We start from the raw sequence: 15,212 nt of genomic DNA, 5'->3' as shown, positions 1-15,212 counted from the left end.
TTTTGTATTTCAATAGTATGCTGTACTGCTTATTCAGTTCTTGAAGTTTATAAAGTCACCTGTAAGTTTAATTACATAAAAATTATAGGAGGTTAAATGTGAGTCCACTTTCCGTAACTATAGTGTTCTAACACAAACTCTTACAAGAAAATAAAAAGACTTTGTTAGCTGACGTAAGTGTAGAAAGCACAGGGTTTGTACTGTTGTTTCTTGGACACTTGGATTGACAACTATAAGCAGATAGAAGTTTCTTCTTTCTTTTTTTTCCTCTTTCTCCTTGTCCTATTTTCTACTGTTTTCTCTGTGAGGCAAGTATGATATGTCAAAATGAAAGCAGAACAATTACTTGTCAGTTCAGGTTAGAAAAATCTAGAAAGTGGTTTGGATCCCTTTTAAAGCCTCTCACTGAATTCTGAGAGAGCGTACAACCTCCAGCCCCTCTAAGTGGAAATTAATCCATCTTTTACTGTCAAAGAATCAACCAAGGAAATCGGCAATGGGAAACTCTGTTCTTGTTTGCAGATCATTTTTTGACCAAGTTTGGTTAAAATGGTTTTTCCCTTGATATTTGTTGCATCTAGTTTATCTCTGTTCGTTTTTCTTTTCCAGTTATCCTCTACTAGGTAATCTTTAAACAGTAGTGGAGTCTTTGATACCTTGCTCAAACTATCTCATTTCCTCTTCCTTGCCATCAGTAATCCATATTCGTGAATTATTCATGTTTGGCTATGGATCTTACTGTATCTCCTCACTCAAGCACTTTAAATCTGCTTTATCATCCTATGTAACTGCCCCTGCCCTGGGCTTTGTCATCTCTTAGAGAGCTATACTTTTCAAAGATGTGAATCTCTTCTTTTCTTTAGTTGTTTTTCCCTCACTGGAGACACTGAAGCTGGTAGCCCTGGTGCTTCTCTTCCTTCTCATCTGCCAACTTCCTTTTCATCCTGGTTAGGTTTTTTTCTCAGCTTGACACAAATTAGAGTCACTTGAGAAGAGAGACCTCTGAGAAAATGCCTCCACCAGATTGGTCTGTGGGCAATTTTCTTGATGAGTGATTGATGTGGGTGGGCTCAACTCATAGGGAGTGGGGCCACCTCTGGACAGGTGTCCTGGGTTTTATAAGAAAGCAGGCTGAGTAAGCCATGAAGAGTAAGCCAGTGAACAGATCCTTCACGGCCTCTGCACTAATTCCTTGTGTTCTTGCCCTGACTTCCCTGGATAATGGGCTCTACACTGTAAGCTAAAAAATCAAACAAAACAAAAACCCTTTGTTCCTCAAGCTGCTTTTGGTCATGGTGCTTGTCATAGCAATAGAAAATAATTATTAACTTCCAAAATGAAGGGTGCTCTTAATTATATTTTTGTTAGGGTCTTGTTTCATTTATACTCTTCACCTACAGTATATATCTAGGTTTTTGTTTCAGACATGTATTTTGCCTTCACAGCTCAGTTCAAATTCTCTCTTACATAGTCTTTCCTAATCCCCTAATTAAAAATTACCTTCACTTAAGTATTTTGTACTTCGCATTTTTGTTATATGACTTACTTTGACGGGACATACTTTAAATATCCAAGATCTGTAATAATCAAGAGAATATGCATTTTATTCAATAACCAATCTTTTGAAACAATATCTACTTTTCTCGAATTTGTTATTTTGACTTAAAACCATTAGTATTGTTCTTAAACCCTTGTAATACTTACAAATTAATTTTATGTTAAAGTCTGTTATATTCTAGAATTTTATATTAGTTATTATGCTTTAGCATGGACTAATTTTTCTCCTGGGGAAGAATATCTTCAGTCAGTTTTAGAATCTAAACTGGTACTGTTTGAGTAACGTGGACTGGAGAAGGGCTGTACTCTACAGCATTCCCCGTCTGTGGTGACAGTGTTGTCTGTGGACTGGAGAAGGGCTGTACTCTACAGCATTCTCCGTCTGTGGTGACAGTGTTGTCTGTGGACTGGAGAAGGGCTGTACTCTACAGCATTCCCTGTCTGTGCTGACAGTGCTACTATTTCATGTCTTACTAAGATAGTTGTTAGTGTGGTTTCTTTGCCTTCAGTTCTTTATGTAAGACACTGTTGCTTTTATTCATATCTGTGTAATTCATTTAATAATCATTCCTCAGCCTTGACTTTAGGGACCGTCTTACTGATTGACAAAGTCTATCCAAATTTTTAACCTCAGTGAGATAAATTTAGAGCCTGAGTTTTCAAATTCTGACCCTAACACACAACAGAATTCTGAACTCTTGGGATTTTTTTTTTATCATCATGATTTTGTAGAAAGAACTCTTTATTAGCTCAGCAATCAAGAAGGACTAACATCCATAAACATTTAATGAAAGAGGGGCTAGGATATAGAATGGTAGAGTATTTGCCTCGCATGCGTGAAACCCTGGGTTAGATTTCCCACCAGTGCCTAAAACCAGGTATAGTGGGGTGCTCGCCTATAATCCCAGCGCTTGGGGAGGTGGAGACAAGAGGATCAGAAGGTTATAGTCATCTTATATCAGTTACATGACTTCATAATAAGTTGGAGTTCAAGCTGGGCTATATAAAAAATGTCAAGAAAGATAAACATTTAATGGAGCAAATGAGCATAGTATTGAGAGAGCAGGTGACAGTGAGAGGGCTCAGTGGACAAGGGTGCTTGCCGCCAAACCCGAAGGCCAGAGTTCAACCCCTGGAGCCCACTTGGTGGACGGAGAGAGCCAAGCTCCACACTTGTTCTTACCCTCACACTTGCTGCAGCATGCACACATACCCAAATGTAAAAAATGATTTAGAGAGTAAAAATATAACTGGAATTATGAAATAAGATTGTGCCTGTTTGTAAAGAACAAGGAGAAGCATGGCTGCGTCTTCTTTAGATCTGCAGTGGTTCTCAGCCTTCCTAATGCTTCCTCATACAGTTTCTTATGTCGTGGTGACCCCCCTCCGACCATGAAATTGTTTCTTCATAACTGTGATTTTGCTATTGTTATGACTCCTAATGTAAATATCTGAAACGCAGGGTATCTGATATGTGACTCCCAAAGGGGCTGAGATATGAGATAGCCACAGGTTGAGAACCGCTGTGCTGCTTGAGAGCTATTGTTTCTGGCGTTTATGTATAAACTTTTAAGAAGCAGTAAGGTGACCCCTGGGGTTTTCCACACTGTTTTGTATTTGTTATAGACATCCAGTGTCAAATTCAGGTTTTACATAGATCAGTCATTAAACATACATTTATTGAAGTCTTAACTATGTCTAAATCACTCTCTTTGAGAGAGTTGCAGCCCCAGTAAGCACATTTTAATTGGGCAAGTAAGGCATGCTACTCATGCCATATAGAAGCATATTCCAGTTGATTTATATTTGAGGTAAAGATTTGAAGAATTTAATGAATTGATTTTTATTTTATGTGTATGACTGTATTATAGCTTGCGTTCATACGTGTACCATGTATATTATTTCCTTAATTAGTTAATGTTAATAAAAGCTAATATTTCCTTCTTGTGTCTCTGAGGGAGCTGAAGACTAGATATAGTTTTCCTTGTTTACCAGACACAGAAAGCAAGTTATGATAGAAAGTAAATTAGGTACAATACTTCGGACTCACCAAGATAGGATATATATGGAGTATTTTCTCTGAATTTGTCAAATACAAATAGACTAGACATTATTGATGTACTTATTGCCTGTATATATTGTCTATAGTTATTGTACTTACTGTATATAGTTCTTCTTATACATTAGTTATAGCCTTCTTTTTAATTTTAGACAAAGGGGGGAAATATAAGTGACATTTTATTAATGTTTTAATAAATAAAGCTCGCCTAGAGATCAGAAGGGCAAAGCTAAACCACTAGAGATCAGACAGTGGTGGCGCACACTTTTAATCCCAGGAATTTGGAGACAGAGGCAGATGGAACTCTGTGAGTTCAAGGCCACCCTGGGCTACACAAGATCAATGCCGAAACAAATCCAGGTGGTGGCGGTTCACACCTCTAATCCTAGTACTAGGGAGTCTTACACCTTTTAACCCCAGCATTAGAGGGAGTATAAAACCGGAGGAGAGAGAGGCTCTGGCTGCTTAGTCTGTGGTGGCCCAGCCTTGGTTGAGGTCAGACTTCTCCAGTGGCTTGAGTGCTTTGCTTTTCTGGGTTTCAGGTTGAACCCCAATTTCTGGCAGTAGGTTTTTACTGTTTGTGCTACAGCCATGTGCGTACCTGCCAAGGCCAGAAGAGGGCACTGGATGTTGGAACTGGAGTTAGAGATGATTATAAACCATCATGTGGGTGCCAGGAGCCAGACCCATTGTCTGCAAGAGCAGCAAATGCTCACACCACTGGACCAGCCTTTTAATTTCTTTCAAAATATTTTTAAAAATTATTCTAAAAGGTATTTTGTTTTTGATTTGTTTTCAAGACAGGGTTTCTCTGTGTAGCTTTGGCTATCTTGGAACTTAATCTGTATACTATGCTGGCCTCTACTTCAGAGTCTGCTTGCCTCTGCCTCCCAAGTGCTGGGATTAAAGGCCTGGGCCACTATGGCCCTGCTCTAAAGAATTTTTAAAAGAAATTTGAGGGCCCCATCCTGTTAAACTTAATTAGCACGTTTTCCTGTAGATATCACAAAAGCTGTGGCTGGCCATGCAAATCATATTCTCTACTGACCATTTAGCTCAGGGATGTAAGATTATGAGGTCCTTTAGAGAGTGCAGGGTAGTGTTCTATGCTAGTTAATTTTCTTTTAGAACTGTAACCTTGTAAACTGAAAGCCAAGTAGCATTTTGTAGAATCTGTACGCTTTATAGGTCATGAGTGGCTTCTAAACTAGCTTCTGGTGTGGTGAGCACACATCCTGAACTTTTCCACTGAAGGTCAGGTGTTCTCTGTGTTTATTAAAAGCTTCACCATCAGTGTCTGCTTGTAGGATTTCCCAGTACCCCCAATAGAAGTGATGCCCCTCCATACTCCAGTTCTTGTTCAAGAGAAGTAATTCGTGCTGTTTCATGTAGACATAATGTAGCTGCTGGGAGTCTAAATACTTAGGCTTTGGATTCAGTATAATGCCTGTAGTCAATCATCCACTCAGTATAATGATTGTCAGTTCATTGAAATAATTGAATTATGGATTCATAATCTTTTTGTTTGGTTGTGATTTTTAGGTTAAAACTTCAACAACAAATTGTGAATACTGAAAAGGCAGAGAAGGAAAAACTTGAAAATTCTGAACTGAAACAGGTGTGATTGTAATACACATTTTGCTTTTATTTTGTTAGATGCTTCTTTTAAGTCTATTTTATGTAGTTATTGCATTTACTCATATTCAGTACTTTGTAATCCAATTAGCATAATTGATAATATACTTTTAAAGCTGTTATATAAAGATGTTTCAAATTTTTTCTGCTATAATTTAGTAGATTTGTTTTACTTTTGCCATTATCTTAATATATTGGTATGTTATGGCCTGTGATAAATTTTTTATTGTTAAAATGACAATTTTTGACATTCTGAATTTTAAAATTAATTAGAAATATCCAGGTTTTAAGTTACACATGTAAATTTATTTTCTGTGATGGGTTAATGAGTGGGTTTTTTTTTTCTTGCTATATCTGTATAAAATACAAGAGTTGTATTTATGGGAAAAAATTAAATTTTTTATTTTTAAGATTTATTTATTTATTATGTACACAGTGTTCTGCCTCATGTATGCCTGCAGGCCTAAAGAGGGCCTCATTATGAGCCACCATGTGGTTGCTGGGAATTGAACTCAGGACCTCTAGAAGAACAGCCAGTGCTTTTGACCACTGAGCCATCTCTCCAGCCCCCTTGTTTTGGTTTTTGGGTTTTTTCTTTTTCTTTCTTTCTTTCTTTCTTTCTTTCTTTCTTTCTTTCTTTTTTTCTTTCTTTTTTTTTTTTTTTTGAGACAGGGTTTCTCTGTAGCTTTGGAGCCTGTTCTGCCGGCCTTGAACTCAAGATCCACCTGCCTCTGCCTCCTGAGTGCTGGGATTAAAGGCATGCACCACCACCACCTGTTTTTGAAATTAATAGTTTAAGTTAAAGAAAGTATTTCTCTAATGTTGGATAAAATGCATATTATTTGTTTCTGAATTCTGTTTTTTTTCTTTTTGCTTGAAGTATTTATTTTCTCTTAGGATTTTTGCACTTCAGCAGATACTATCTTGCTTGTCCAATTCTGGGGCCCTAATTGGGAGAGAACAGTGCTTACATGTCACCTGGCATTACTTGCATGTGCAGTTAGGGAACCTTAACCAGTAGGGTACAATATTTCTTTCTTTGAGAGACGTGGCTATAATACTTAGATCTAGAGTTAAGTTTCTTGAAGGTTGCTTAGTTAAAAAGTTGTAATACAGAGTTAATGCTATCTACCTCAGTTTTAAAAAAAGGAGTAAGTTCTAGATGAAGAAATTTATTCTAAAATAGAAATCTGAGGCATACCATTTTCTAGTAATTGCTCCATGGATATGTATAGTCCTATCTTTTGTTACTTTTATACAATCAGCCATATAATGGTTCCCCCACCCCACTTAACTAATTTATTCTACTAAGAATCTTGCTTCTTGTTGGGCATGGTGGTACTTGCCTGTGATGCTAGCACTGGGGAGGCTGAAGCAGGATGATCATGAGTTTGAGGCTTGCCTGGACTGGTGTGGCAAGACCCTGTTTATAGTAACTTTTGAATCATGGTGGTGTTTTTGTTTTGGTGATGGTAGGGACCAAATTCAGGCTTCTATGCATATTAAGTAGACAAGTATCCTGTACTGAGCTGCATCCTTGCTGATGGTGGGTTCTTTTGATTTCTGTCACGTCATTCAGTAGACTCTGAAAGGTCTTCCAGAGAATGGCTAAAGAGAAGTTGAAGTGAAAGAGAAAGGAAAACATATATTAGTTGATTAAATAAAAATGGCTTATGAAAAATGTGATATATAATTTTCCCCAGTGAGGTCTATTTAATCACAACTTAAAACCGTTTAAGTCTTTCTAGCCATTCAGTCTAGAACTCCAGCATACCGTGAGGAAAGCGTGCTTCCATGTGAGGGGAGATGGGGATGAAGTTCCATACATGTGCTGATAAGCGGCTCTAGAGCAGTTCTCTCAACCTTCCTAATGCCGCAACCCTTCAGTACAATATATGGTATTGAGTCTGTGGGTATAGTGAGAAATGACACAGGACATCTCCGTGGGCCTTGCCACCTGGGAGAGCCATTTCTGAAGGGGGAGGTATTCTGCTTCTCACATGCCTTAATGAATGTCTTAGTGTCTTTATTTCTCTCTCTCTCTCTTTTTTTTCTTTTAAGCAAATCAGTCATTTGCAGATCCAGGTGACCTCCCTGACACAGTCAGAGAATGACTTGCTGAATTCAAACCAAATGCTGAAGGACATGGTGGAAAGATTAAAACAAGAATGCCGAAATTTAAGAAGCCAAGCTGAAAAAGCGCAACTAGAAGTTGAAAAGTACAGTTTGCTCTTTATTATGTACAAACTATTTTTTCTTTCTACTATATAAAGTATATTTTATTGATGATTAAAACAGAGTGTATTTGTAGGTTGTGTACTTTCTCTTTCTTTTAAAATGAACTTTTACTCCTAAATTGCTTTTAAAAGTTTTAGGCATGGATAAAAGGTCCTTTAAAGGACTTTAAAATTCTGAGCACAGTGTTCCCAAAAACTCTTAAAGAAAAACCTTTATTCATTGAGCAGACCAGAACATGGTTCCCAAATCTGTTCCGAATGCCAGAGAACAGAATGATTTGGTTGTGGGATTGTGCTCTGTCTCTCTCTTTCTCTCTCTCTCTCTCTCTCTCTTTCTCTCTCTCTCTCCTTTTGAATTTACTTATCTGTATTGTTTTCATCTTGGAATTGTCTAGTCGTAGACAGTAAACTGGTAAGGAAATGCTGGGCATGCTCAGGATTTGTACTTCTGAGAAGACTCTGGCATGTGGTACAATGGGACCGGGGGGTAGCTCAGTACAGTTGACTGCTGTTATACAGAGGCCCTGGATTTGATCCCTAGCAGCACAAAAATAAATTTTAAAAAACAAAAACAAATAAATGTAGAATACTGTTTTATAGTTGCTTTGTTTTTTATAGCATGCTATTTTTATTTATCTATAGGACAGTTTTCTCCAAATTTGTTCTTAAATCAATTTTACCACATAAAACTTTTCAGTTTTTCTGTTTTTCATATTTTAAGGCTTGTCTATGTTTTATAGATGGAGTTTTATGTATGGGGAAGGCAGTTAGAAAGATTCATCTCTATAATGTGTTGTGACATTCCAGAGGCTCTAACTTTTCTGTTTTGCCAAAGAAGAAATGTGTATCTTTTGATCCTTGGATATTTGATTAAAATGAGTATAAGAATTCTAATGGCACTCACTTTGGTTTCACACTGGTATCCACTGCATTGCTCCAAGTAGCTGGGGAGAGGGCTCGGCAGTAAAGTGCTTGTTTCGCATGTGCAGAACTCTGAGTTGTGTTCTCGGTGCCCAGGCTCAGACATAACACGATACTGGATTTCTAGATCAGTAGAGTTTAACTTTTGTTTCAGCCAATATACTTAAAATCTGTATGAGCAATTAGACAAGCAATCTAACATTTTTTATTTTCATTTTTAATGGCCATATAGTATTGATGATAAAATTCATATTATTGATAAGTATGTAGGGTAACTTTTAAATTATATTATTACTAGGATACAACTTAAAATATCATTTATACAAAATTTACACAGAAAAATATTTTTCATTAATACTTAATATTCAGCTTGGTTTTTTTTGTTTGTTTTGTTTTTGTGATAAGGTCTCTCTATATAGCCCTGGCTATTCTGGAATTTGCTATGTAGATCAGGCTGGCCTTGCTCTCCCAGAGATCAAATTGCCTATGCTTCTGGAATGCTGGTGTTAAAGGTGTTCGCTACCACACCTGGCATCAGACTTGAATTTTAATTGCCCTTAGTAGGTACAGTTCATAGCTTGGTGTTTGTAATCATTGTTCAGGTTTTAAGTGCTTATCCTGACAGTAAGTAAGATGTTTCTTAATGCAACTTAGTTGCTCTAAATTCAGTTTCCTTGTTTATTTAGAAGATGATAGAAGTACCTTACTCTAGGGGTTTAGTGTAAACATAGTGTCTATAGTACTTTAAATACAGTGTCATATTCATAAAACTTGTTCTTTACTGACAGTGTGAGGAAATATGTAGCCATATAAGAGTCACTTCGGCTGGAAAAGATGGGATGTGGTCAGGCAGGCAGGGAGTTTGAGAACACTTGTGATAGTGTCTATTTGATGCAAGAACTGCTGTCAAATTCCTTGGTCTGTGCCCATGTTCTCTGACAGGACACTGGAGGAAAAACAGATACAGTGGTTGGAAGAGAAGCATAAGCTTCATGAGCGAATCACGGACCGAGAAGAAAAGTATAATCAGGCTAAAGAAAAACTACAGAGAGCTGCAACTGCTCAGAAAAAGGCAAGTGGCTTTAAGAGAATGGTTTCTGTAGAGTCAAGCGTCATTGTCCAAGAATAACTGAGGGTGAGATTTTGAGGTGTATTTGACTTGATACCTAAACATCACATTTTTTTTATTAATCTCGCAGAGACAATTGAAAAAATCCAACTAACGGGTGTATTTTTAAAATGTTTAGAGCTAATATTTATTTTCTTAAAGATGCTTTTTTCAGTACCAATCCATGCAAATGTGTCTGACTCATTCTTCACTTAAGTTGTAGTAGGACTAGACCTGTTTTAACTATACGTAACATCTATCACATTGCTTTTGTGGTTAAAGTCTTTTTTCCTGAGCTGGATTAAGAATGGTAAGAATTTCCCAAGACTATCCAGTAAGTTCTAGGTCACACAGGGCTTTATGGTGAGACTTTGTCTAAAACAACATGACAAAAGAGAACGCTTGTTTCCAACTCAGCAAATAGAGAAACAAATGTCTCCCTGCCCCAGTGGGATCCTGGACTTACCCTGACTTCTGAAGCTACTCTGACAATTGCTACCTTGATGTGTTCTAAATTGTCCTTTGTAGGCATATGTTTTTCTAGTCCAAAAACTTCACATTCTTGGAAACAATGCAGTAGTACTTCATGTACATTAAGTAGCCAGATGATTCATGTAGTCAATACTTATAGCTTCTTTCTGCTTCAGCAAGGACTGTCGTAGACCGACCCCCCCCCCCCCCCCATCAGCAGCAGTGACTCAGTGTGCCAGTGATTCAGCTGTTCTTTTCAGCAGCCTGGGTGTGGGGAAAGACATAGCTGTGTGTCTACATTTGAAAAGTCTCCATTTGTGAGTTAGGGCCCTTTGTAGTGTCATTGGTTGTGAAGGACAAAGACTATGTGAATGAAAGAAATCTGCACAGTTATACCGGTATCTTAATATCCATATAACTTTGGGTGGGTTAAATGTTCATTAATTGCATAATATAAATAACTTAAGTCCTTCTCATGATACTAAAAGTAATATAGGATTGAGATCAGAAGACAATGTTTCTTATAGAAGAAACCCAGTATTTTTATCCACATGGAAGCACATTTTTTCTTCTTATTTGTCAGTTTTATTCCTTTCTGTCCATATGTAAATTCTGAAAGGCTATTAGTGTTGATGACATTTCAGTGATTTTTCTTTTTAACGACTCCAGATGATCTTAGCAATTCTACTGTACTTCTTGTACTGTTTGGAGTTTAGAAACATTCAGAAATCTCTAGAAAGTATTGTGAGCTATTTATCTTTGGCAGATAAACTTTTTTGTTGCCGTATTCCTAATTATCAATGTTAATTTGGGTTAACTTGTTTTGGAGTAAAAGTGACATCCGGTGGTGACAGGGATTATCAACTGATTGTAGGTGTACCAGAAAGAGGACAGGATACTTAAAACCCTACAAAATAGTATTTTTCTGCTATTGTAATAATGCTAACATATTTCTTCTCAAATACTTACCCAACTGATGGGTGAGAACATAGTGCCATTTCATTTTTAAATTATTTATTTATTTGTGGGGTTAGATGGAGGTGGCAGACTCCCCTATTATGCGTAGAGGATCTCCATCATTCTCTGCTTATTTCTTTAGACAGGGTGCCTCTGAACCTAGAGCTCAGGTGTGTTTTTGAGGCTAGACTGAAAGCCATCAAACTCCCGTCATTTTTCCTTTCTCAGCTTCCCTTAGCACTGAGGTTACAGGTCTGCATAAGAAGCCTGGCTTGTTAGGTAGGTGTTGAGATACAAACTCCAGGTTACTTCCTCTTCAACATTGTACCATCTCTCTCCAGCTTCTCATTTCACCTTTTCATTGTTGAATTTGAGGCAGAGTATTGTTATGTAACACTGGCTGGCCTGGAACTTGCTACCTTGACCAGCCAGACCTTGAGTTCACAGAGATCTGGCTACCTCTGCTTCCCAAGTGCTGGGATTAAAAGCATGGGACACCACACATGGCTTTTATTTCACTTTTAAATATGTGATATGTAATTTATGATTTGAGTCTTAGCAAATTGTTCAATCCAGTGACCTAGAGCCATTATCTAGTATACCATGTGGAACACTTCCCTAGGAATTTAATTTTATCAGTTGAAGTTGAAGAAGTGCGTGTGCGCGCGCACATGTGTGTGTGCTTATGTGTGAGAGAGTACTATGTATTTAAGAATATATCATTTTAGGGGTTTAAGTGACCTTAGCCCTCAGATAGCTTTTACAAATTGGGGAACTGACATTGTAGATAACCAGGATAATTTGACCTGTTAGGACCCAGTTTTTTCAAGTTATAGTGGTATGTACCTATAATTCCAGCACTTGGGAGGCTGAGGCAAGAATGGTGTGTCCAACCTGGACTACTTAGGGAGATTTTGTTTCAGAAAACCAAGGTAGGGAGATCCTGACTTGGATCTCTGGTATACAGCCCATACCTTTCTACTCATATTCTTTTGTTCTTTCCATTGCTCTACGACTCTTTAGTTCCCGTTTCCTTTGAGTCTAGATATCTTTTAAGTTTTCTCCTTAGAGCCATGGTTCACATGGGTTATTTCCTATGTCAGAACAATTAGTGTAAGTTAACTCTTACCATTTCCTGGCTTTAGTTAAGCATCCTAGCTAGTCACGGTAATGTAGACCCTTAAATCACAGTACCCTGGAGACAGAGACAGAAGTAGGAAGATCTTTGTGAATTTGAGGCCAGCCTGGTCTACATAGGGCATTCCAGGCTAGCAGAGTTCACAATGAGACTGTCTCAAAGCAAAACAAAGATCTTCTACCACAATTTTCTATCATTACAAACACATAATTTATAGTGGAGCAAAAAAACTTTAAGGACTTCATTTAAATGTCAAAAAAATCATAACTTTATTATGCAGTAAGACTTAAACCACAAACTAGTAATCTAGAATAGAAATTGTAATTTTTTGTAATGTATTACCCATGAAAAACTCTTAAACTCAAGACTAGCAACTTTGTTTTCCCTTTGGGCTAGATAAGCATGCCATCTGGGTATGTTTATTCAGAATGCTAAACTTCTAAGCACAAAACTTAATATCATTTTTAGTAAGTGTATTTAGGTAGAGCCTTTGGTGGAAATGCAATGTTGATATGGTCATCATTTTTTAATTTGTTTTTGAAAAGCATGGCCGAGGACCTTGCATGTTGTTCTTTGGTTGAAGATTTCTCTCTGTATCTTTGCCGGCTGTCTCCACTGGTTGAGTGTGCTATGAGCACACTGAGTTATCTGTCCTTTTGAGGCACTTAAAATAACAGTTTGCATTTTTTTTTATTTTAAAATGAGTCTCTCTGAAATAATCTTGTAGTTCTGAAACTTACAGATCCATCTGCTTCCCATGTGCTGGTATTTACAGGTGTGTACCGACAGGCCCAGCCTGAAGAAGTTCTTGGTCAAATACTATTGTGAATGTTTTCCCATAGAGTGATGAGCCATAGCCTTTAAGTTTCCGAGTATTTTATGAAACATGTTATTTGGGCTAGCATGATGCTGAGAGAGAAGAGAAGCCATCATCACTCCTTAAACTTGACAACTGTGTAATCTCTTTTGAAGAAAGAAGTCAGTGTTTAAGAGATAGCTGGATAATACTATTGAACACTCCCAGGTCGTGTACATAGACACTAATTTGAGAACCCCTGTACCTGTACCAAGACCTTCCACCTTTCAATAAATAAATAAGTAAACTAGAAGAGCCCACCAGACTCCAGTGGACAGTTCGAAACCCGTGGTCACAGAGATAGCCCTACTTAAACCATTATGTCACAAAACAAAAAGATGTGAATGTGGGAAGGGAACTGTAGGGAGGAGGGAAGGCTGATAGGGATAGGAGGGAGATAAGAGAAGGCACAAGAAAGAGTATTCAGAATCCATTATATACATATGAAATGGTCAAAGAGCAAATTTATTAAAAGCTACAAAAAAAAAAAAACACCCTGAAGGCAAGAAACTTTCCATGAGGTGAGAAACCTAGATAGAAGTTCAGGGTATAAGAATGAAGGTAGAGAGTAACTAACTCCCAGAGATCTTCTTGAGGAGAAATGACAGGATACAGTCACGTGCGGTTTGCATGTAGACCTGGCTAGTCAGGTGGCTGGGGTAGGAGGATGGCTGAGCTTAGGAGTTTAGAGTAAGCCTAGGCATGGTGAGACCCTGTCTCAAAAACACCCCACAATATGCTGGTAAAGAAACAGGTGAAAGGGGTCGTTTTAGCTGTCAGAACGTAAGTGAAACTGGTGTGGAATGAAGAACATGAAGTGCAAGGAGATTTGAGCAAACACGGATCGGCAGTGCTGGCTGCACGTCCACGTAGACATGGCCTAGCCTCAAGCAGAAACACTGACTAGAGATAAAAGGAAGCCGCAAGACAAGGGCGTCAGCTGTGTTACAAAGTGAAATGAGATTTTGAATGGGTAAGGAGAAAGCCTAAACTGGAGCGAGTTGCGAGGAGGAGCTGGTGCTGTGGACATGCCCATGGGTATGCCCATGCTGTGGGATCCAAGAAAAGAGTGATGTCTCTGTGACCACAAGCTGTTGGCCTCAGAGACAGGAGGCTTGCTGGGACTCACTGGGGCTCAAAAACAAACCTGTGACCTCTGGGTTCAGCGAGAAACACTAAAGTGAGCATGGCAGAGAGTTGACGGCAGGGTACCTGACATCCGCCTGTGGCTTCCGTACATGTGCAATACACACAGACACACAGCCCATATTTTAAAGGGGGCAAATGGTCCTTGGATGTGGTTAATTCGCTAATCAAGGGGGAATCCCAATTCTTGTTTTTGAGGTTTTAGCAGGGGAGTACCGCTATCTATGTTGTGTTTGTCTTTTCCCCATTTTGTTTTAAAACAGGATCTCAAGTAGTGCAAGGAAGCTTTGAATTTTCTATGTATTCCAGGCTAGCTTGATTCTCCTGCCTTAGCTTTCTGAGTGCAACTACACCTAGCTCTACATACCCTATAAGAGTTCTCTTACTCCTAACTGGGTGGTGGTGGTACACTCCTTTAATCCCAGCACTCGGGAGGCAGAGGCAGGAGGATCTCTGTGAGTTCGAGTCCAGCCGGCTGGATGATAGAATGAGTTCTAGGACAGGCTCCAAAGCTACACAGAAACCCTGTCTTGAAAAACCAAAAAAGAAAAAAAAAAAAGAAATAAATAAAAAAAAGAGTTCTGTTACTTCTTTGTACTGTAAGGCATTGGTCTTATGCTGTGTTTCTCTTGGAACGCTAATGCAAACATGCCTACTCTGATCACCTTTGAACTTGATTGCAGCTGGAAAGACCCTTTCCCAAATCACATCACTCTAGGGTGCTTTCCAGTACCAACAACCAATCCACAGTCCTCTGGACACCAACTGGTCTTGCTTGAGCAATTCAATTTTGAAACTACCTGAAATGATAGTTAAATCTATCAAGTTAAGGGGTTGAGTCCCCTAAGAATGCACCCCTCCAACTCTAACCACAAGTGTAAGGAACCCAACTGGCCATATATTAGGAGTTCCCATGATTTTTTTTTTTGATGTTTAAAATTTTGCTTGGATTCAGGAGAGCACTTTACTGATGTATGCCAACTTATTATAAAAGACACCATTCGGGAACAACCAGATGGAACAGATACATAGATAACTGTAGGGTGTAGAGGACCATGCTGTTTGTACATGAGTTATTTTGTCCCCTGGCACAGAAGCTCTTCAGAGGTCTAATTTGTTTGTGGAAG

At 38.4% G+C, this 15,212-nt stretch overlaps 1 protein-coding gene across 3 annotated transcripts in view; it reads left to right on the top strand.

Moving 5' to 3' along the window:
* The window catches only part of Cep83 (centrosomal protein 83), a 101,773-nt gene that overhangs the window by 72,581 nt on the left and 13,980 nt on the right, over positions 1-15,212 (top strand). For all 3 annotated transcript variants that reach the window (XM_075954508.1, XM_075954507.1, XM_075954509.1), the window contains 3 exons: positions 5,159-5,234; positions 7,313-7,470; positions 9,352-9,481. In XM_075954508.1, coding sequence (XP_075810623.1) covers positions 5,159-5,234; positions 7,313-7,470; positions 9,352-9,481 — 364 coding nt within the window. The remainder of the gene's footprint in view (positions 1-5,158; positions 5,235-7,312; positions 7,471-9,351; positions 9,482-15,212) is intronic.

The sequence above is a fragment of the Microtus pennsylvanicus genome, chromosome 20 (genome assembly GCF_037038515.1).
Source record: "Microtus pennsylvanicus isolate mMicPen1 chromosome 20, mMicPen1.hap1, whole genome shotgun sequence".
NCBI classification, from domain to species: domain Eukaryota; kingdom Metazoa; phylum Chordata; class Mammalia; order Rodentia; family Cricetidae; genus Microtus; species Microtus pennsylvanicus.
Note: the sequence above shows the minus strand (reverse complement) of the source record. Positions and strands in the feature narration are given on the sequence as shown.